This window comes from Sturnira hondurensis, unplaced genomic scaffold, assembly GCF_014824575.4.
Source record: "Sturnira hondurensis isolate 20B ecotype Veracruz unplaced genomic scaffold, ASM1482457v3 Scaffold0022707, whole genome shotgun sequence".
Lineage (NCBI taxonomy): Eukaryota > Metazoa > Chordata > Mammalia > Chiroptera > Phyllostomidae > Sturnira > Sturnira hondurensis.
In genome coordinates this window covers 1,546,469-1,569,244 of record NW_028095338.1, presented here as the reverse complement: position 1 = coordinate 1,569,244, position 22,776 = coordinate 1,546,469, and the positions used below count along the sequence as shown (strand labels likewise).

The following is a 22,776-nucleotide window of genomic DNA, read 5'->3' as shown; positions in this document are numbered from 1 at the left end:
TTTTTTTTTGCTTTATTATTTCTCAAAACTATTTTATCTTAAGTGTATTTTATTCTTAAGTAGGTTTTTTAATTTAAAAAATGTTTTACTTTTCTATCTAGATTATAAATACCATCAGTACAGAAACCACACCTTACACTTATTATACCACCCATCCCAGTGCATAATACAATCTTCTAACAAATGGAACAGATTCACCAGTGAGCCTATGATAAATTATCAGTGAATAAATGATTTACATCGCTGTCTGTGGTGGTGAGGTGTTGTGAACTCTGCTTTTTCTACCATTCTACATGTATCTTTTTAAAATGCTGTTCAGCTTGAATACTTTTGGTTTTCATCATTTCCATTAAAGAAAAACATAAAAATATTGTAAAGCCTTTCCCCCTATTATTAAAAATTTTAAAGTATCCTAGATGGGTAGCTTATCAATAATAGGAATCTAATTGGTAGTCAAGTATCTCCTGTCATTTATTTTGAAAACTATTTGTAATTCTTAGAAAGTTTGAGTATTTGCTTGCACATGCTTTTAAATTTCTAAAGATTTTCTTCAAAATGTTTTTCTCCAAGAAAGAATGCAAGTGTTTCTCGCTTAATAGTATTAACATAGCAGAATACTGCTAAATTAACTTTATTTTCTTCAGATTTTCTTTAGAAATTTGCTATATATTTCCATGGAAGAAAACTTAAATGCATAAAAGTATCAAATGTAGAATGAAGAAAATATATTAAAATTGTGTTTTCATAAGACAAGCACAAGTTCTTCCAAAAGGAAAAAATAAAATAAAATACAATAAAGAGCATGAAACCATTTTCCCATTGGCAAAAAGTAGCAAACCTAGGCAAACAACCATTGTCGTCTGTGCACACATGCAGAAGACCATTTTTTGCTTCAGATCCCACTTTTGCTGGAGAACTGAACCTTTTTATAACCAATATTTCTGCAGGGGTATTCCATCTAAATGGTATTTTCTTTCTGTTGCTCAGCTAATTCTCTCAAAATCTGTAGCATAGAAACTACTTCTAACTTCTCTTTTGTAATAAATTATTTGAGTGACATATGTTAAATATTTTCCCAAAGAGCTATTTTTATAATTGCTGAATTGGCTTCTGTAGTATATGTAGTTCAGGGTTGTGGATATCTGCAGTTTGTTAGTATTAAAACAAGCATGGATTTGCTGTCGCTTGAGTTGAAATATCTAAAATTTAATCATTTTATAGCATATATTTAGCTTATTAAAAATTCTTAGAGCACAAAGTGATTGCAGAGGGTTTTCCAAGTTTAGTTTGTAATTTGAATTTTACTTTAACTGAAGCTCTCATCTTTAGTTTGAAGACTTTCCTAACAGATATAATCTTAATTAAATTTTTATTAAGTCAAGGTTCGAGGTAAAGATTAAAGATAAAGTTCTGTTGATCATATGTAAGGTATACATTTTAAAACCCTGTGAATTCCGTACTTCTATTTAGATTTTGAATAATACAGTCAGTTAACATAACCTTGTGTAAGTTGATAACTTGATTTCTTAGAAGACTTACTCTCTCCCACTTCCTAACCTAGTCCTCTCTGTATAGCACTCAGGCCTGCACAAGTATCCTAACACTTATAGTGCCGTACTTGAGGGCCAAGGTGGAGGTGTAGGTAGATACACTTTGCCTCCTCGCATAACCAAAAGAAGGACAACAATGAATTTAAAAACAAAACACAACCAGAGCTGCCAGAAAATTGAACTGTGTGGAAGTCCCACAGCCAAGGAATTAAAGAAGAAATGTTCATCCAGACGGGTAGGAGGGGCAGCCAAGGTGGAGAGGACTCACAGCAAGGCAGCAGCTGGAGAACCAGAGTAGGCAAGGTGTGGCCAGCAGAGTGAGCAGTCCCACATTTGCATGCAGATAATTTAGGAGGAACAACTGGGGAGCAAGACAGACCACGCAACCCAGGGTACCAATGTGGGGAAAAGAGGCCTCAAAACCTCTGAGTGGAAAAAGCTGTGGGGTTGTGACAGCAGGAGAAACTCCCAGTCTCACAGGAATGTTCACTGGAGAGACCTACAGGGTCCTAGAACATACACAAACCCACCCACCTGGGAATCAGCACCACAAGAGCCCAAGTTGCTTGTGAGAAGTGGGGGAAGTGACTGAAAGCTGTGGAGAGCTGAGCAAGCAGCATTGTTCCCTCTCAGACCCCTCCCCCACATACAGAGCCACAATGTACCAACGGGGTTGCCTCACCCTGGTGAATACCTAAGGCTCCACCCCTTACACATAACAGATGTGCCAAGACAAGCAAATATGGTCCAAATGAAAGAACAGATCAAATCTCGGGAAGAAGTATAATTAATTAATCAGTGAAGAGATAATCAACCTATCAAATGCAGAGTTCAAAACACTGGTAATCAGGATACTCACACAATTGGTTGAATATGGTCACAAAATAGAGGAAAACATGAAGGTTATGAAAAGCAAAATAAAGGAAAATGTGTAGGAAACCAACAGTGATGTCAAGGAAACCAGGGCTCAAATCAACAGTGTGGACCAGAAGGGAGAAATAAACATTCAACCAGAACATAATGAAGAAGGGAGAACTCAAAAAAAAAATTTGAGGAGAGGCTTAGGAACCTCCAGGACATCTATAAATATCCCAACATTCGAATCATAAGGGTACCAGAAGGGGAAGAGGAAGAGCAAGAAATTGGAAACTATTTTCAAAAAATAATGAAGGAGAACTCCAATCAGCCAAAGGAAAAAGACTTCCAGGAAATCCAGGAAACTCAGAGAGTCCCAAAGAAGTTGGACCCAAGGAAGTACAAACCAAGGCACATCATAATTACATTTCCCAAGATTAAAGATAAGGGGGGAATCCTAAAAGCAGCAAGAAAAAAGGAGACAGTTATCTACAGAGGAGTTCCCATAAGACCATCAGCTGATTTTTCAAAAAAAACCCACAACATTACAGGCGAGAAGGGGCTGGAAAGAAGTATTCCAAGTCATGAAAGGCAAGGACCTCCATCCAAGATTGCTCCCCAGCAAAACTATTATTTAGAATTGAAGGGCAGATAAAGGGCTTCCCAGATAAGGTCAAGTTAAAGTTCATCATCCCCAAGCCCCTATTATATGAAGTGTTAAAGGGACTTATCTAAGAAAAAGAAGATGATCAAAACTATGAACAGTAAAATGACAACAAACTCAGAACTATCAACAACCAAATCTGAAAAAAAATAAGCAAACAACTAGAACAGGAACAGAGTCACAGAAATAGAGATTGCATGTGGGGTTGTCAGTGGGGAGGGGGAGAGGGGAGAATGGGGAGAAAGGTACAGGGAATAAGAAGCATAAATGGTAGGTACAAAATAGATGGGGAGGTTAAGAATAGTGTAGGAAATGGTGAAGCCAAAAATGTTATATGTATGACCCATGGACATGAACTAAGGGGGGCAGGGAATGCTGGCGGGAGGAGGGGTGCAGGGCAGAGGGTGAATAAAGGGGAGAAAAAATGGACAAGTATAATTGCATAGTCAATAAAATATACTTGAAAAAATAGTGCTGTACTTGAGAAAATTGAGGCTTACATTTTAAATTCCATCCTCATGTTATATTTGTGGTTTTGTTCACTTTGTGTTTAAAGGTGGGCTTGATAATATCGATTTTTCTCTACAAATGGACACTTTTCTAGTGTTGTTATATAAGAGCCTGCGATCTTTTCCAATTCATACAGCTCTAGCCCTTTCTGATTATGTAAAAAATACAACTGTAGGTGCTTCTTTCTGCCACAGGGGAACACCTGTCCTTAGAGAGCCAAGAGGCTTGCTTCATGAATGATGGATGTGTGATTATGCTGGGTCGAATCACACAAGTCTGGGTGTAACAGGTAAATTTGCCTCCTTTGATGATTTCATAACAGATGCTTCTCTTCTTTTTGTCTCTGGCAGCTACCCCGCCGTTTGTGAGTTCTTACAGCACAATAACTTGTTATCCATACTCCGAGCCCATGAAGCCCAGGATGCAGGGTGAGCAGTTTTGTGGGTTTATGAAAACCATGCATTGTCTCTTTGTCACAGCTCCCTCACTGCTTAGGCTGCGGAGGTTCCCTTTGCTAGGCTCTTTGCCTGAAGGAATTCAACCTTAAAATTGTCTTCTGATGACAGAGGTAGTCAGGGTTCTGGGGAAACAAGTGACCAAAGATGTTACTTGTTCTTTTGAGTTCTTCCCTTTTTTAGCATGAACAGGTAAAATCTTCAGCTGGCTTTCTTAAACACTGTGAGGGCATTTCCTCCTATTTCCTCAATTGGTGCTCATATCACTGTCCCAGGAGTGTGTAAATTACTAGTCATGATTGGCATATGGATGAGAATTACACATAAATATTTAACAGATATTACATATTGTACTTTTGTTTAAAGAATATCATTCCTGATCTTAGTAGAGGTTTAATGGACCAAAACAAAGACATTTAAATGGTGGGGAAAATCTTATGTTCTAACTAATAAATCCCCAACATGGTTTTGTAATATATGATAAATTTTAAAATGTAGACCAATTTTAAGGGTGTAGACAACTAAGAAATACTAGATATTCACTTTGATGGTGCATTAAAACTGTGTTATGGAGAAATAGGTACGATTGACTTGAAGACTGGAAGTCCATTATCCTTCCAGGCAGGCTCCACTGAAAACACTGTTTTCCTTCAAATGCTTAAACTTGCCCCATCGTGTTCTGAACTTTCCGAAATGGAGGAACAGTTATTTGATAACCTGTGCGCTAAAATGGGACTGCAGATACCTGCCTTCTAGAGTCAGCCCACGTCTGCGATGATCGTGAATCAGGGAGATCCTATGTTCCTTTCAAAATCAGCTATTTTCTTTTTCTTCTTTTTTTAATTGAGTTTATTGGGGTGATTCTGCCTCAGGCATAAACCGATGCGATATTATGTGCCCACTGCTGTCGTTGCCAGTGTTAGGAGTAGCCTGTTGGTACCATGCCCAGCCACTCAGACTCTCCGCCAGTTGTTTCCACTTCTCCCGCAGTGGTGTCCCCGGGCCTCTTTGGCTGACTGTCCCAGCTGTGAATTTGAGGCAGATTTATCTTAATCTCTCTGTGAACCTGAAATCATCTGCTTATTTGAAAACATGTTAAGTGCATCGATAAAAATGCACTTACCAGCTCTTTAAAATGAGCAGTTGATTGATTCACTGGGGACAGTTGAAATTATGTCATCCATTTGCTTTGTTTTTATTTGTTGTCAAGTAGGTATAGCTAGCCATGGTTTATGAAGTCAAGGTACTAGGGTTAAGAATGTTTTTATCTTTCACATTTCGGTTTTCCCCCAGAAAAACTCAGTCCCATAAGCAGAACAAATATTTCTAAAATGTAAACCAAAAGTAGTTTTATTTTATTTTTAATAGTTCATCTTTATGGCATTTTTTCATCACCATTTATCCCTCTTACACCCTCTTCTACCTCCACCCAGTGCCTCCTCCCACACCAAAAGTAATTTTAGACTGAAATAAAGAGTAATAAGCGTTTATTCAAGCAAAAGGGGCTACAGCCCTGGAGACACAGATTCAGGTAGCAACCTAAATTGTGTTCCACTGAGAAAATGGGGCGGCCTTCTTTCATAGCAAAAGTACCTACCCAGGTTCTCAATTAGGTCTGTTTTATGTAAATGAGGTAGCAAAATTGTGCAGTTCAGATCGGCTAGGGAAGGTCTCAGTCCTTGGGAAAGAAAATCAGGCTTTCCTTGCAGTTGCTCACACAGATGTCATAAACAAGCAAGGCGCAGCGCGGGAAGCTGAGAGTCCCGTCTGAGACAATCTTCCGAGTACCTGTGAGGAGTCCCTGTCAGCAAACGACCAGTAGGATCTTGTTATTCCCCAAATTTGGGCCCTTCATTGACCATGGGGAATCTGTCTCAGGAGAGAAATTTTTCTCAGTGTTCACATCAAATTAATCTTCCCAAGGTCCACAAGATCATTTCAAAAGATTTTTAAGGGGATATTTTCTTCTGGGAAAAATAGTATCCAAAATATTTGTAAAATTATAAATTTTAAGGTAGCTAATTACCTTTTTTAAGGTACTATATTTTAGGCACATCTAGAACCTTGTTAAATTCAGCGTGCCAGAAATAACTGACACAGCATACCAGGAATGATGAAATTTTGTGGTGTGTTATAGAGGAATGTTTCTAAACTGATATTCCTGAAATCTACAACATAGGAAATACACTTTAACCTTGGTGGCAAAAGCCGGTCTCCTGGATCTTCGGTTATTTGAGGACTGGGGTTTTATTTTTGTCTTAGTAGAAGAAAAAGAAGCTGAATTTTTGGTCTGTTTCCAAAGATCTTGCAGATGTTCTATTTCTTTACTGATTAGTTAAATATCACCCTGCTGAAACAATAATCTTTGGTCTGCAGATACCACAAGAGATTGATAATGAATAAACTCTAAAGTAGAAACAGTTTCAATTCATACAATCCATAGATTTAACCAAACTTTATTTGAAAAGCACATTACTTAGTCTAGGCAAAAAGGGGAAATATAACTGTAACAACATACTGTAGATAAATAATCAGCTTGCTTATTAGTGGGAAAGATTTATAAATTGCTTTGCTTATTTAGCTTTTTACATCAAAAACACTGGCAAGCTTGTGAAAAAGCTTGGTGGGTAGAAGACAAAAAACAACCTCTGTCTAGACTTAGGAAAAACCTGTTTGGACATTTTACATATGATTCCATGTTTTTATTGGCATCTCTGAAGTGAATTGATGTCATTGTGTAGCAGGCTTTACAGAGAAAATTTTGTTTAATGTTATGTGATCAAATTCTCTCGGGATGATAAGACTGAATTTTAATTTTGTATTTCTGAATTTGTAATTCAATATCACCGTTTTTCCCGTGAGCCTTGTTTGAACTTGTACTTCCTGTTTTTAGGTATCGCATGTACAGGAAAAGCCAAACGACAGGCTTCCCTTCTCTAATTACGATTTTCTCCGCACCCAATTACTTAGATGTGTACAATAACAAGGGTGAGTTGTTGTAAATCTCCTTCGGACCTCTGTCCTTAGAGTCATAATTTTAAGTGTTCTTATTTTAGTTTGGCATTAGTTAATATTTTAACCATTTTTCCCTTACTTTTTCATTTATTGTTTGATGCAAAATTTTTATGTCCAGAGGTGAAGCTTCAGTTGCTCAGAGGTGAGGCCCAGGTTTAGTTCTGTTTTACCTCTTCTCCAGGCATTTCTAAGGTATAGCGAGGTGGAAAGCTACTGCTCCGGTAAATTAGAAGCTTTAAAAGAAATTGTAATTAGGAGTAATCCAAAATCATGTTCCTTCAGAAGGGTGTGGATTTAAATAAGAATAGTGTGATTGTGCATGTAAAGAATCAAGAAAAATAAGCATAAATAATCTTTGGCTTGAAATTCAGATTCACATTGTATATTGAGAACCTACCATAAATCAGATCCTATGCTAAGAAAGTAATTATTCATTTTTTAAAATTATATAAAACTTCAAAGTAGGTATCACTAGCTCCCCAACACACACTCCCTTTATTATGCAAAATGAGTTTCCAGTTGATGGTCTTGCCCAGGGTCACTCGGGTCAGCAGTGATGAACTGGGCTCCAACCCAGGTCTTCTGGTTTGGCATTCTGCACGCCCTCTCTGAAACGTCACGCTTGTGTGTGTGAAAGAGACCAGGAAACAAGAGGGTATTATTTACTGACTAAAAGAAAGAAAGAAAGGGGCAAGGGATATATAACCTTTCATCAAGGTAATCTCTTCATTCAGAAATGATGAGAAGTGTAATAGGTATGGCAGAAAGGGTGATAAAATGTGAAAAGCCATTAACTCTAGCTGCCATTGCTCTGGACAGTACTTAGGTGACTTGTCTGAGTGTGGTTCTCTGAGATTGAGAAAAATGAAGAGAGAAAGAGAAAAAGCAATTAAATGTTTGTGAGGTGAGATAGCAGGAAAAGGCAGCCTCATTTCTGAACCATTCTAGAAGGAGCCATTCCTGTGGCTGAGTGAGTTGTGACAGGTGCTTCCTGTCACCAGCTGGAGTCCAGATGCCTGAGGGGGCCGTTGGACACTGTGATAACTAAGCACCTCTTCTGTGGCCTCAGCTCTCATGCATAGGTAGTTGTCTTCATTTTTTTCTTGTACTCCCCATTCCCTGTGGGAGATAGGCCTCCCTTTTTGCCTGTGCCTTGATTTCCTGCTTAGCACTTCCCACCTCCTCCTGCTCAGGGCTGGACCCTGACCCCCCTACCTTTGGGGCCTGTCAGGGATCCTGCTCCAAAAAGGGCAAAGTGCATGTCATTACAGTGCTGCCACATACCTTCCTGGTCCTTGCCTCACCCCAGACGCCTCTGCACAGGGAGCTTGACTCTCACCCTCCTCCCACGTAGCCCAGAGAGTAACTAACACCTGCTGGACAGAGCGTGCTGCAGCCAAGGGATCTCTTCCACAGCCGTGGTTATCAGTGACATGCAGTTTCTGTCACAACCATGCTGGAGGCGAGGGACGGGGGCCGCCCCGCTTTTCTAGTTGCCAAGTTCCTAAAACAGAGATCCTACCATAGTATTCTGTGGCAAGAAGTGTGCAAAGTAAAAGAGAACATCTTCTCAGCATGCCAAGGGCTTATAAGCCAGGTGACAAAGTAAGACATTTGGGTGATTGAATAAAAATATAAGGGCCCTGGCTGGCGTAGCTTAGTGGATTGAGCATAGGCCTGCGAACCAGAGGATCGCGGATCAATTCCCAGTCAGGGCACATGTCTGGGCTGCAGGCCAGTTCCCTACAGGCCAATTCCCAGCAGGGGGTGCTCGAAAGGCAACCATACATTGATGTTTCTCCCCCTCTCTCCTTCCCCTCTAAAGATAAATAAATAAATAAAATCTTTAAAAAATATATATAAGGCACTATTAGATTAAGTATAAAGTAAGAGAGTCAAGCGCTAAGTACGTTTGACAAGGGGTGATTCTCTAGAATTGTCAGAAAGGACCTTTTTAAGGTAAAAAATGATCTGCATATTAACAGAATGAGTTTGTCCACCCCACATTAACAGAGCCAAACACTAGACACTGAGAATCGCAGTGAAGAAAGATGGGCTGTTTTATTGATGAATGGCACCATCCAGAGAACAGAAAACTAATGCTCTACAGACCTGACCCCTTGTTGGTGTGTGGGTTACAGATGGCAGAGGACACAATCACAATGCTCTGTGATTTGGGGGGTTCAGAGTCATGCTGCAAGCTTGTTGGTTGGAGGCGAGGAAAGGGTAATAAATCGTTTCTTCAGGGCTTGATGGCAGCTCTGAGGTCTTCCCTGGGGTCCAGTCTCATGGGAAAGTGGCCGGCGGAGTGCTCCACCTAGGGGCTTGGGAGCTGAAAATTTGACTGAGGTCAAGACTTTATCTTTAGCCTGCCCAAAATCCAGGCCTTGTGACCACCAGGCAGGTCCCAGCTACTGTCCGCAGAGGTTGTTGACTACCCTGGGGAAAGGCTAGGTCTTGGAGGGACATGTATACAGAGAGAGATGGCGTTTCTAGAGTTGCACTATGAAGCTAAATCTAATCAAGGTCGTAAGGACCCTCAGTTTCAGTTCCTCCTCTTTTCCCTGAAGACATTAACAAAAAAATGAACATCTGTTTAGAAAGAGGAAAAGTATAAAGCCAAGTCTAGTTATTTTTTAAGCAGCAATCACTTTTTCCCCACATTCTCAATCTTGAAGCCTTTTGTGTAAAACCAGTCATTCCCTTTGATAGGGTGAGGATTCCTTGTCTTGGACCAGAGAGTCCCCTCTTGGTGTTCCCAGCGAGAGCAAGACTCAGGAGGTCCCCTTGCCTGTCATGTCCCGCCATGATCCTGTTATTTACCAAAAGTACATAAAATGTGACCACTAAGGTTTTTATTGTTTTATGTTACTAAAGAAACGTTTTTTCCTATTAAACCTAGTGAAAGAAATGCCCAAACAAGTAATTTTCTTGAGGGAGATCAATAACTAAGTAGCATATACTGTACTTAACAGGTTTTTTAACAACTAAAAAGTCAGTTAAAAAAAGTAGAAGAAAATTGGGAATTTACTCCATAAGAACAGACTTAGATCCTTTCCTTTCATCATCATGCTAGGTATTGTAGTTTTGCTTGAGACCAATAGCTATGTACCACATAAGGTGTGCGGTGCCTGTATGGTTCTCATTGAACAAGGTAAGAACTGAATAAAGGGGTAGCCCCTAGTGCGTTGCCAGCTCTTCAGTTCCGCAGGTCTGGCACTGTCTCTCTTGCCTTCAGGGTAGATCACAATCTTTCAGAAAGTGGACAGAAGCATTTCATTTGGGGAACCTTTTCATAAAAGAAAAAAAATTCTCCTCAGGGGAAAAAATAAACTGATAAGAAGAAGAAAGATATATTCTCCAGGTTGAGCATAATTTCAAAAGGCTTTTGTGTGAAGTTCCGGAAACACTTGGAGGCTGCTGTGCTAACACTGTACAGTATGTGAGAGTGGGGCCAGTTAATCACTGTGGGAATGAGGATTACGGTATTAGAATAAAATAAACATTAACAGGGGTTTTGAAGTTCAGGGCAACGAAACTGGGTTGCAAGCACCTTCAAAACACAGTTAATGGAAAGAGAGCAGTGAGAAGTCTGTGAGTCATTTGATTCTTAGATTTAGATAAATCATACAGACCTCTGGAATTATAACCTAATAGTTACAGTATGATTTGATTTTTTTCCCTGTTTTTCTAAAGATTTTATTTGTTTATTTTTAGAGAGAGAGGAAGGGAGGCAGAAAGAGGGGGATTGAAACATCAGTGTGCGGCTGCCTCTCGCGCACCACCCCTACTGGGGACCTGGCCCACAACCCAGGCATGTGCCCCAACAGGGAATAGAACCCACAACACTTTGGTTTGCAGGCCTGTGCTCAGTCCACTGAGCTACACCAGCCAGGGCATGATTTGATTTTTAAAGTTTCTGCAAGTTAACTAATAGCGCTCTAGCAAAATGAAGGAATGTGAGTAATGAGTGCACTCTGCCATCTTAAAACCAATAATTGTATGATCAGCTTCATGTTTAAATGTCCAATAGCTTTGATTTTTTGCTCATACTTGCCTACAATTTAAAGCCAGCTTCCAGAAAATTTTGATGGTAAGTGTCCCATCCATGGGTGTGTCCCACACTACTTCACACAGTTCCCATCCTTCCCACACATCTGCTTCTCACCCATCTCCCCATTCCAGACTCCTCACTCTGCCACTTACTCCTGCAAGGTGCCAGGACAGAGGACATAGATTTGAACCACAGCTCAACCATCAAACAACTGACTCACCTAATTTTATTGGCATACAGGGACATCTCTGAAATGAGAAGAGAAATTGCCAATAATAGATGAAACTGCTTTGAAAATAATGCTGTTTAGTATTAAAATACCATCATTGAGTATTTTATATTGCTGTTGTTACCAGTTTAGGTCATTCAGGCCCCTGCTGTGGGGACCTGCTCCCCGGGAAGGACCCTCTGGCCTTCTAAGGGTTCTTTCTTTATTCGGTGTCACTGAGTCAAAGAGAGTTCAGTAGTACAGGCTGTATTCGATGACCAGAGGATGGAGGCGTGGGAGTCAAAGTCACAGATCAACTCTCATTCTAGAGAAGTCTAGAGGGACTGTTATGGGAGCAATATAATGAGGGCAAAGTATATGCATTACTTTGGGGAGAATGAGCTGGTATCTTCCCGGAATTGGGGTCCCACCTCCTTCCTGCCTTTATGTGGTCCACTTAGATGTGCCAAGGCACCCAAGGGTGAGTCAGTTAGCATGCTCATGGATTGTCATTGAAGTGCAGTAGCAGTCAGGGTGTAGTGGAGCTCAGGGGCTCCTGGAGGTCCGATTCAGCACCATCTTGGTTCAGGCTGGCTCTGGTCAGTTTTGTAACTCTATCCCTCTTCCATCTTTTGTGTTTCCCCTGTTACTGAGATAACAAGATAAGTACACGGTTTTAAACAGCCTGAGGCCTACAGCCACAGTGACAATCTTATGCCACGTGTCGTTGTGGAGTGTCAGAGACGCTCTGAGTGGAATATTCCTCCTGCTCAGCTTCTGAGTTATAATTTCACTCTGGGCTGAGCTACCGTTATGGCCTGTCTCTCTGCTTCTCTCTGGCTAGTTTGCTTCAGCCAGATTGTTCTGTTCACAGCCCTGAATAGCTTTTGACTTTCTCTTTTCCACGCCTTGGCCCACACACTTTTTCCATCTGGAGCACTCGTCTCATTCCCCCACCCCGCCCCATCTAAACGGACAGACCCATCCAGTCCGTGCCGCCACAGAGACTCTTGATAGTCCTTCCCTGAGTGCCTGCAGTACCAGTCATTGCCCTTGGGCTTATCATTTATGTTTTCTATTAGTGTTTCCTATAGTTAATATTCCTATAAATTCCTAATCATGTTATAACTCATTTGAAGCAGGGGCGTTTTGATACACATGGTAAATCCAAATAGCATGCTTTATACATGGTAGCCAGTACAGGCATTGATGGAAGCATTTTCTTTCTGGAAATTGATAGCAAGACAGCGCCCCAAAGTACTCTATCAGCACTGATTCACAGAGCTTTATCTCACTTGAAATTACTGCCATACCAGGAAGACACCCTTTCCAAACTGGAGTTAAACATTGACAGAGCAATTTGCACATTTAAATTGTTTTTATCCTGTGAACATGTAGCCCTGAGGGAAAAGCTATTTCATAATTACCAAAATAGGCCAAACAAAAAATTGAATAATGAAACATTTCTTCTCCCTTCTCCTTCTTTTCCACCTTCTCTGTCTTAATAATTTGTCACCTGGAAAAGTGACGTTTAACCTCATTCATTCACCAGTGGGACCCACCAGTATTGAGAACTCACTGTCTGCCCAGTACCATGTTAGGCACTGGGGGGCGTGAAATAAACACGACAGACACAGCCTTTGCCCTGTCTGGGATTTACAATGTGGTATGGGATAGACATCAAGCAAATAATTCCACCAATAATTATTTTAAGTATATTTTGGAAATACTCCAAAGAAAAGAGTGGTATGAAATGAGGGTAGAAATTAGTGTTTAAGGACAAAAAGAAGTTTAACTGAGGATGTATCACTTCAGCGATGGTAGAGTGAAACCTTTCAGCATCGAGAAATACAATGGCAAAGGCGCACTCTGCTTTAAACTATGGTTTGGCTGAAGACTGTAATGACCGTCCTGGGAAGTGTGTTTTAAGTAGTAAAACACACTACCTTGATGTAAGTAGTTAAATCCTTTTTTTTCCTTACGATATGCCTGTGCTTCAAGAAAATCTAAAGTAAATTGTAGCAGGTTCCTACGTGGCTCCAGTTTGCTGTAGTTCCGAGTTGTGGTTGGGTTGGTGAGTGGGTGGGTGAGTGGACACACAGCAGACGTAGAGAAAACACGTCGCAGGGGGGATAACTCAGTTCCAGGAAAAGGTACTGACAGTAAAATTAAGTAATTTGGTACGTTTATTAGATGAGGTGTGTTTTGGATTTTAGAGGAAAATCTAAATGGCAAACAAATTGATTTAGCGATCATAACCAAAGATTAATGGGACAACAAAGAAAAAATCAATATGAAGATAGGTTAAGGAAGAGAGAGGAGGCAGAAAATCGGGTTCCAAGGATGGAGAAGAAGAACATTATTTACTAAAATTCTGAGATACAAATGTCCACCCTCTGAGATAGGGAAAAATGTATTTTGATGGTTTAGACCTCTAGACTTGTCAACATGATAGAATTGCGTATCAAAAGCATTTTAGTCTTATCAAAACTTGATATTTTCAAGTATTTTCAGACATCCTCAAATATTTTCCAATCGAAAAGTAGTCAGGTGCTTCAGGAAACTACCATTTATAACCAGAAAGATACCACTGGAAGGGAAGATTGAATTGCTGGCAGAGTGAACTAAGGTAGAAATCTTACTGGCAGTCATGATGTAAATGCAGAGGAGCAAATGCAGCATGTCCGAGGTCAGCTGGCCTTAGACCCTGACTTCCAGCAGGAGCAGGCGAGCAGCCAGCCCTTGGTGACACTATCAACACAGAATGGTGTCGCCAGGCCTCAGAATCTCGCTCCGAACTGCACCACAGTGCTTTCATACTAGAGGCTTGTTTCACAATTCAGAAATAACCATCCTAACTTAGAGATATCTGGTACCCACGTGGTTCTGAAGACAAATGCAGAGCCAACTAGATCAGATCCCTGTCCTGGGTGGGAGAGGGAGATCCGGGCTGGGCATGTCTCTGGAAGGGAGTAGAATCTGTGCCCAGGGCGTCCTGAGTACTGCTCTGTGCCTCTTTCTCGACAGCCTGTGGGAAAGCTCACTAGCCAACAAAGGTGTCTGGTTCTGACGCCAGAGGCCATTTCTCTAGAGTCTTAGGCCTGTCTTGCCTTGGTCAGACCCTTTGGCCTTGATGTAAACATTTCTGAAGCATTGTTGGATTCTTTACAGCCACAGGCATACATATAATCCTATTTGCTTTCCATATTGAATAAAATTAATTCAAATACTTTGTCCTATGGCAATCATTTTCCCATTTCTTCTTTTTTCTGCCATTATCTCGAATCTAAAGAACCTGTTAATTGGTGTTGAGCAAGTGTTTGCCCAGACCATTTATTTCAGTAGAAAAAATATAAACACCTATCACTGTGGCATTTTGTTCAGTGATATTTGCCAAGTAGGCCAACTAGTTTTTTTGTTACTGATACAAAACAGTAAGATACCACCCCAACTGAAAAAAAATGATTCCTTTGTTTATTTAATAAATATTTTTATTCTTTAGCCAGATGAATATTGGTAGAATTAAATACACTAGAAAGATAATTTTCATAATGATTTTTAAACTTAGGAAAATCTACCAAGAAATGGTATAAAATATAAGAACTTACGAAGGAGCAAAGCAGCCACCATGAATAAAACTCTTAGTCTTTACTTTTTTATTATGAATATGAGGTGCTAGAAAAGAAATTTATGTAGACATTTAAGACTAAAGAGAAGTTGAGATTAGGAAACTTGGATTAGTTTTCAAAGAAATTCCCTCTCTGAGAAGAATGGATATAGTTAACTGCAGAGAAGTATCAGCAGCGTCTTATTTCACTGCCTTTTGTATTCAGGACTCTTCAGTGTGTGGCATTGACCTGTGATTGTAATTTCCTACACCATTGTCATGGTCATCGTTACCTTGAGTGATGTAGCTTGATATATATGTTTTTTAAGTCTTAGGTTGATAATAATGCGTTCAGTCAATGTAAATGCAGGGTGGAGCAAAAGTAGATTTCAGTTGTTCATATGGAAAATAATTTAATAATAAACAGTGTTTCACGTACTCGCAACTATAAATCTACTTTTGCTCTACCCTGTATTGTCCTTTAGTTGGGATAGCATGTTATATAAATACTATTTATTTTATTCCTATAAATAATATATAACAGTAACAATAGTAACTAACTGTTGAGCACTTAGGATTACCAGACATTGCTCTGTGTTTCCATAAATAAGTACATTTTATCTATCAAAAATTGTATGAATTACATTATAGTCTTGATTTTATTGATAAAAACTGGGACACAAAGGGGACACATACGCTCCCCAAGGTTCACGCAAGCTAGTGAGGTGGGAATATAAAATGGCAAACTATTGAAAATAAGTAGCCCTCCTGTCTTGCCCTGGCTGGTGTGGCTCAGTGGATTGAGTGCCGGCCTGCAAACCAAAGAGTCTCCAGTTGGATTCCCAGTCAGGGCACATGCCTGGGTTGCAGGCCAGGTCCTCAGTAGGGTCTGCAAGATGCAACCACACATTAATGTTTCTCTCCCTTTTTTTCTCCCTCCTACCCCCCTCTCTCTAAAAATAAATAAATTAAATCATTTAAAAATAGGTAGCCTTCCCTTTCTGAGGAACTTGAAACTGAGTTATGGTATGCTACATTTTTCAGGTGCCAAATATTTTATCTGATTGTATATATTGTGCATATTAATCACATATTTCACTTGATCTTCTTACTTCAAAAATGACAGGAGAGGTATTATTCTCACTGTTTTACAAGTTTAGAAGGAAAGCTTAAATAAGAAGAAATATTTGCCCAAGTTCACACAATTACCGACAGAACCAATATTATTTTTACTCTTATGTATTTTGGAGACTCTTAGAATTTTAAAACTCTTTCAGAGTTTAGCCTCTGAAGTAACATATTACCTTTGTCCTAAATTCCCTCATGCTCCCCTCAGACTTCTCTTTATATGTGGTTAGTTACATTTTTAGTGTCCGGACAAGTTCTGTTTTATATTTTTGAAATTTTTTTGCTTTCCTCTTCTTTGTGTGCATGCCTTCTTTCTTTCCTTCCTATCTTTCTTTGTCTTGTCCTTCCTTTCTCTATTTCCCATCCTTAGATCATTTCCTCACCCAACACTGCTGAATGTTAGCCGTGTGTCAGACATGCTACAAAGCCCTGTAAGAGAACAAAAAAGATCTATACCTTCTTCATCCCTTCCACCATCTTCCTACCACTTTACCAAAGATTCTGTATTTCAGTAATGACCTGGTTCAGAATTGACTAACATACTAATAAGAGAAGCATGTAATACATGCACACATAATCATCATATGGGCTCATATTATTTTATAAATATATCTGGCACTATCTCTTTTATTCACGTAAGATAGTATTAACCAGATTTTATGTAGGAAACTTGTAATGATGTCAAAGAAGGTGTCAGCATCAGCGGTGCTGTGAAGGACAGGTGCACCAGGTAGGCGGGCGGAGGTGCCAGCTAGATGCAGGCCTAAAAGAATGATATATAGTAAAGTGTGCGTCTGGATAAATGCAAAGTCAGTAGCCTCAAGGGAATTAGATATGCCCACGGTCTGTATCCACTAATAAAATAGTTCAGGTTGCTTGAAATCCAGTCCTTACATGGAAGTTACTGAGAATAGGTTGTGAAGGCCTTATGTTAAATGCTGAATCATTGAGATATTAAATTTCTTAAGAAACCTGTACTGAAGAATATCATTATGACAAAATTACCTGAAAATTGGAGACATGAAATCCATCTTCATAAATGACATGAGCCACAGAGAAAAGGGAGTTAGAAGTGTGGTCCTATCACACAGCTCCTCATGAATCAGTCAGTGTTGCTCAAGCTACAGCCCTAATAATAATTTAAAAAGAAGTCGTTTGAAAACATACTTTACCTGGCAGGGAGAGGACATTCACAGGGCAGGAATAAACTAAAGAAAACAAGAGTTAAAAGTCAGATTTTGAAATGGAAGGAATCCTAGAGATTTTGTTCATAGATGATATAATATGTACTATTGAAGACTGTGCATGCATGTAAACATACATATATATTCTCCCATAATCTTAAGTACACATTTTACCCTAAGAGATCATTTTTAGAAGGAAACACAGAGATTCTTTTTCAAAAACGGTGGCATCTCTCCCAGAGTCAAAGCCCTTCCTTGTGGTGTGTCAACAGAGCCCTCAGTTCCTGCCAAAATTCATGGTGGCCACATAGGTCCTGCCTCAAAACTTTACCTGTTGAGCGATCATCCCTCCTGCTGTGATGGCAGGTGTTGCCGAAGAACACACCAAGGCTACTTTTTCTGCAGGTCAAAGAACTGAAAAGAAGAAAACATCCTGGGTCCATTCAGGTTTTTTTTCTATTTCTGCATAGATCGTAATGATCAGGAGTGCCCCCATTTGCTTTCCTCTCGTCTGTGTGTGTTTTCTGTCCCTGCGCCCCATTTTTTGAAGATGGGAATGGATGGTCAGTTAGAATTAAGGAGACAGAAGATTTTAGTAGAAGGGCAAGAAAAGGAATAAGATTTGTCATTTCCATTCTTTTGACTTCCCCTCTCCCCTATTTTAAAACAGCCCTAGTGGTGGTGAGAATGCCTGAGGTATGTTGGGTGCATTGTAGTAAATAAAGGCTTTCAAAAAAAGAGCTTTGTGTTCCCCTTGACATCATCTGGAATGTGCTGAGCTCGTGATTTGGTGAGCTAGTCAGAGCATCTTGCTAGCAATATTTTGACAACTTCCCTTGAATTAGAAGCTCTCTTTGGATCTCTCTGTGTTTGTCACCTATTGCCCTGTCACCAGCTTCCCTGGTGACAGCAACTATAAAGAAGATGTTGAGAAATGTTATTAAGGTCTTAAGAAATGTGGGGGTTTGTGTCCATTAAATTTTTTAATTTTAAAGCAGGCAAGACCCCTTTAATTTCCATATTCAGATGTGGCCGAGCAATTAGTGCACAGCTTGGTAGACAGAGGAACGGAATAGATCTAGATTCCGCTCCTCGGGTTTCACTATGTTCCGGGCCCCACTGGTGTCACTAGAAACCATGGAGGTTCAGCGGCCCTTCCCTGTTCCTGAGTGGGACCCGTCCCTTGGTCACTGATTTTGTATCTTCTACATAAGCATGTCTGACGTGCTTGCAAAAGGTCCTACAGGTACAATAAGATGACTGGACCAAGGAATGGCATAACTTTAAGACCGTAATTTTGGCCTCAGAGAGGAATTAGCACTCAGGCCTCCAGATTCACAAGGATCAGTATTCTTTTCATTATACCAAATTTTCGCCTGACTGTTCTTTATGCCTGCACACACAGCCGTGGTTTTCTGTGCTCTAAATTATGATTACTAACGTGAGGCCTGAATACATGTCACAGTCCCTCTCAAGGCCTCTGACACAGTCGTTAAATGACACTTGTCATGTGGATAGAGCTCCTTGATGGGGGACTTTGTTCTCTTTTCCTCTTTGTTTCTCAGTCAAGGTCTCAGGAGGTGGTCTCAAGTGATTCTTGAAGTACAACCATTTGTATTATTTATATTGCGCTGGAGATAAATGTCTTGCAAGTACTTCAGAGGAGAGCACATTGTTAGGGCCCCAGTGGAGTGTTGTAATCCCAGTGACAGTCAAAGGCAGGTGGCCGGGGTGGAAGATGTGGAGGTGACAGATGCAATGGTAACTGAATTTTGTGGCTGTAGATATTTGGAACTGTTTTGGTTTAACTTTTTTTCGTATATTTTTGTAACATATTTGTTATACAAAACATCACAATTCATGAGTAACTTATTAGTTAGGTTATTTGAGAAGTATTTTTGCATGAATATTTTATGTTGCTGAAGAAAAAGAATGTATTGTTATATTTGTAGTTTTTAAACTATAGTAAAAGAGTTAAAAAGTTCTATTAATACCCTCTAAAATTACCAAGAATATTAACTAATCATTGCACTAACGATGAGGTCTGTGTTCCAGAGCTCATTAACAGCATCAGATCTAGAAGAAGTCATAAGTTTAGACAAATCCTTGTAGTTAGATGAGGTAATTGAGATCTAGAGACATTTAGTGACCGTGGGTTTCCTGAGTAATTAATGACAGATCCATCTATCCAAGTACAGTCCCAGTACTTGGCCTTCTAGTCCAGTGCTCTTTAAAAAAAAAAAAAAAAGAATATATGTAGAGGGAGAATCTGTGTCCAAAATTTGGTAGGCATTGAATGATTTGTGTTGTTAGGGGAGGAGTACCATGGAGTGCTGGAAAGATCAGGGACTATAGATTCAGGCCCACACTGATGTTTGCTGCTTCTCAAGTGTGACCTTGGCAAATAACCTCTCTGTTTGCTTATTTTCTACATGTAAATTATAAGAACCACTTTTGAGGGATATTGCGAAGATATGTGGTTGTTTGTAGAGGACCAAACATAGTGCCTGGTATACAGGAGGTGCTCAGTACGTGTAGCTATTGTTAAAATTTATTATTTCTGCTGTTAATGAAAATAAAATCTGAAACAGTATTGATTAGTAGGCTTTCAGATAAATTGTATTGAGCAATGTCAAATGAATAAATGCTTTATCTCACCAGGTGCCAAACAACCATTTTAGCTCCTGCACAACTCTTCCTTTCACTTGTGAACTCCTATCCTATTTTATTTTTCTCAAATTTGTATTTTGGCAAAAGCTAAAATGTCTTTAATTATGAATATCACATTGAAAGTTAAATTGGTGTAACAGCTAGGACTAGAATTCACACAAATTTATGAGAGACAAAAAGGGAAAGGTGGAAAAGCAATGGATTTGGTGTCAATAAAAGCTGAGTTTAAATATGAATGAGATCAGCCCTGGCTAGTGTGGCTCAGTGGATTGAGTGCCAGCCTGCAAGCTAATAGGTTACAGGTTCAATTTCCAGGCAGGGCACGGGCTTGGGTTGCCAGTCAGGTCCCCAGTAGCGGGTGCGTGAGAGGCAGCCACACATTGATGTTTTTTCTCCCTCTCTCCCTCCTTTCCCTTCTCTCTAAAACGAAATAAATACAATCTTAAATAAATAAATAAGAGAGAGATCTTCTAGTTGCAAGGTTGCATGGTCTTGAGCAAGTCACTTCACTTCTCAGCCTCAGTCCCTTCATCTATAACATAAGGGCAGTCACACCTGCTTCTCAGATTTGTAGGAAGAATTAAATCACATATTACATAAAGCCTCTCCCATTCCTGCAGGGCATTACAACACTTAATTTCCTTCCTTTTGCTCTACTAACCTTATGCTAACCAAAACTGGGAGAAACTTAGAGGGCAAATTACTCTTCAGAAAGACCGGTTAGAATGTTAAACCGTGTTGGGGAGATCCAAGGCGTCACTGCTGCTGTGAAGGTGCAACAGACCTTCCAAAGCAGTGAAGGCCTTTTACTGTGGAGCCGGTACCCGGCAGCACGTAGCAAAGGTGGCGAGTTCTTCACGTCTCCCATCTGGTGGGCGAGAAGCACTGGTATAGTAATTTACTGTGTTCCTTTCATTTTACGTGTTTTAATACAATGTGAATGTGTCCGTAGGCCAAATGGCATATGGCATAAATGTGAAGGAGAATGGGTTTGCAGAAATCCATGCAGAATTCAGAGCTCCGTGGAAAGAGGAGAGTAACTCCCTTTAGGTCAGTGTTAACTGCACCTTCTGCAGTTCTTGTCCCCAAGGACCTGCAAAGACCTTATTTTTCTGCAAGCTGCTAAAACCTTCAACATATTTTTAGGCTGTAAAACAATATATGTAGTATCCAGATCCTAGAAAACTATGTACGCTCCCCATATTCTGCACTGATCAAACCCACCAAGAAGATTGAATTAGTCCTGGACCACAGCTGAACAGCAGCATTGCCATGGTGGCATGTAGCCAGAACAGAGGTGAGCAGGATGAGGGAGACACTCAAGAGACCATCTCATGTGAGAAAGGGTCAAACAGGGGACTTGGGAGACAGGAGATAGGACATAGGTCTTCCCCAGGGTGGCTGTTATCAGCAGACCTCCCACCTGAAGCTGACCCTCAGCTGCAGGGATTACCTGGCCCTGGTGTTCTATGCACGGTGACACCCAGTTGCCTCCACCGCCCTAGAAACCTCAAGGGCAGGATTTCAGGTGGCCCGGGCTGGGGGCCAGGCCACTGGTAGAGGCAGATATCTCTGGAGAGGCTCGTCAGCCTCACACAATGCTGCTCGGGGCAGGGCAATTTGGGGGCCCTCGTGCCTTGAGGGAGCAGCATCCCTGACTTCTTCTTAGGTGCCAGAAACACCCAAAAAGTCTGAGATGCTTTTGTGGGGATTACAAATTGCCCGGGATGAAAACCTGCTCTAAGGACAATGAGCATCTTCAGGTTAAAAACCCATTTTCACCAACACCACAAGGAAAGAATCCACCACGAGAAGCAGCGGAAACAACAGACCAGACGTTTCGGATGTTGGAATTATCAGAATATAAAGTAACTTTTATTTGACTAAGGAAATAAAAGATCCTTAAAAATATGAAAAAAGAGAGGGGATTAGGACGTATTTTCTTGAAAACCATTGTAGAGGAAAGGAGGTATCCTGAGCACCATGCTGGAATGGTGGTATGAGCAGCACAAAGAAGTAGAAAATCTGCCAAAAGTTCGTCTCCTTAAAGAAAGAGAGTGGTGTTGGGTATCTACATACGCACATAGAATGGCTGTGGCCGAAACCGAGTGATAAATGCAGTAGAGGAGTGTAAGTCAAGGGCTTTTAGAATTCACCAGAAGAAACAGAAAATACTTCACTGAGGGGATAGTGTTTGGACTGGACACCAAAGAACGGGAAGAATTTGGACATTCAGAGGTTTCTGAGAAAATGTTCCATGTGGAAGAGCAAATATACAGTTATGAAACAATGTTATGTTCAAGATATCATTAAGTAAGAAGTGATATTAGTGCAGATCTTAATAAAAAAGCTCAAACCCAGTAAACTTTCAATTGCTTTTCAAAAATAGATTTTAAGGGCTGCCTTTGTTTTGGTATCTAAAATCACATGCTACAACATGCCTTATATAAAAGTCGGTGTAAAAATTAAAAAGTAATGAAATAATTGTTCTGTCTTTCAGACCCCTAAACAAAAACAGGGAAAAAAATCTTGTGATATCATCTAGCATGTGTTCAATAATCTCTACTAATAAAATGTTGGTTGTGCCATGATAGGGTAATCAAAATAAAATATTGTCGAAGTTCAGTCCTGACAATTCTCCACAGCTTAAAATTGTCTCTTCAGAGAGAAAAAAAATGACCCCATTAAAATAGGCAGCTTTTGCTTCATTGGAAGTACTCACTGAGACCTACTAATCCTGTATCAGGATTACTAGGGAATGACTCTCTACCTGATTTCTAATCAGGTAGAAGTGAGACACTGAGGGTCTCTATGTGAGGCCGTATGCAGCCCCAGACACCCAGAAAGCAGAGTGAGAGACAGGTTCGTTTTCCTAA

At 40.2% G+C, this 22,776-nt stretch overlaps 1 protein-coding gene across 2 annotated transcripts in view; it reads left to right on the top strand.

Annotated features, from left to right (window-relative positions):
• The window catches only part of PPP3CA (protein phosphatase 3 catalytic subunit alpha), a 306,638-nt gene that overhangs the window by 244,798 nt on the left and 39,064 nt on the right, over nucleotides 1-22,776 (top strand). For both annotated transcript variants that reach the window (XM_037036241.1, XM_037036242.1), the window contains exons 7-8: nucleotides 3,930-4,007; nucleotides 6,928-7,022. In XM_037036241.1, the coding sequence (XP_036892136.1) occupies nucleotides 3,930-4,007; nucleotides 6,928-7,022 (173 nt within the window). The remainder of the gene's footprint in view (nucleotides 1-3,929; nucleotides 4,008-6,927; nucleotides 7,023-22,776) is intronic.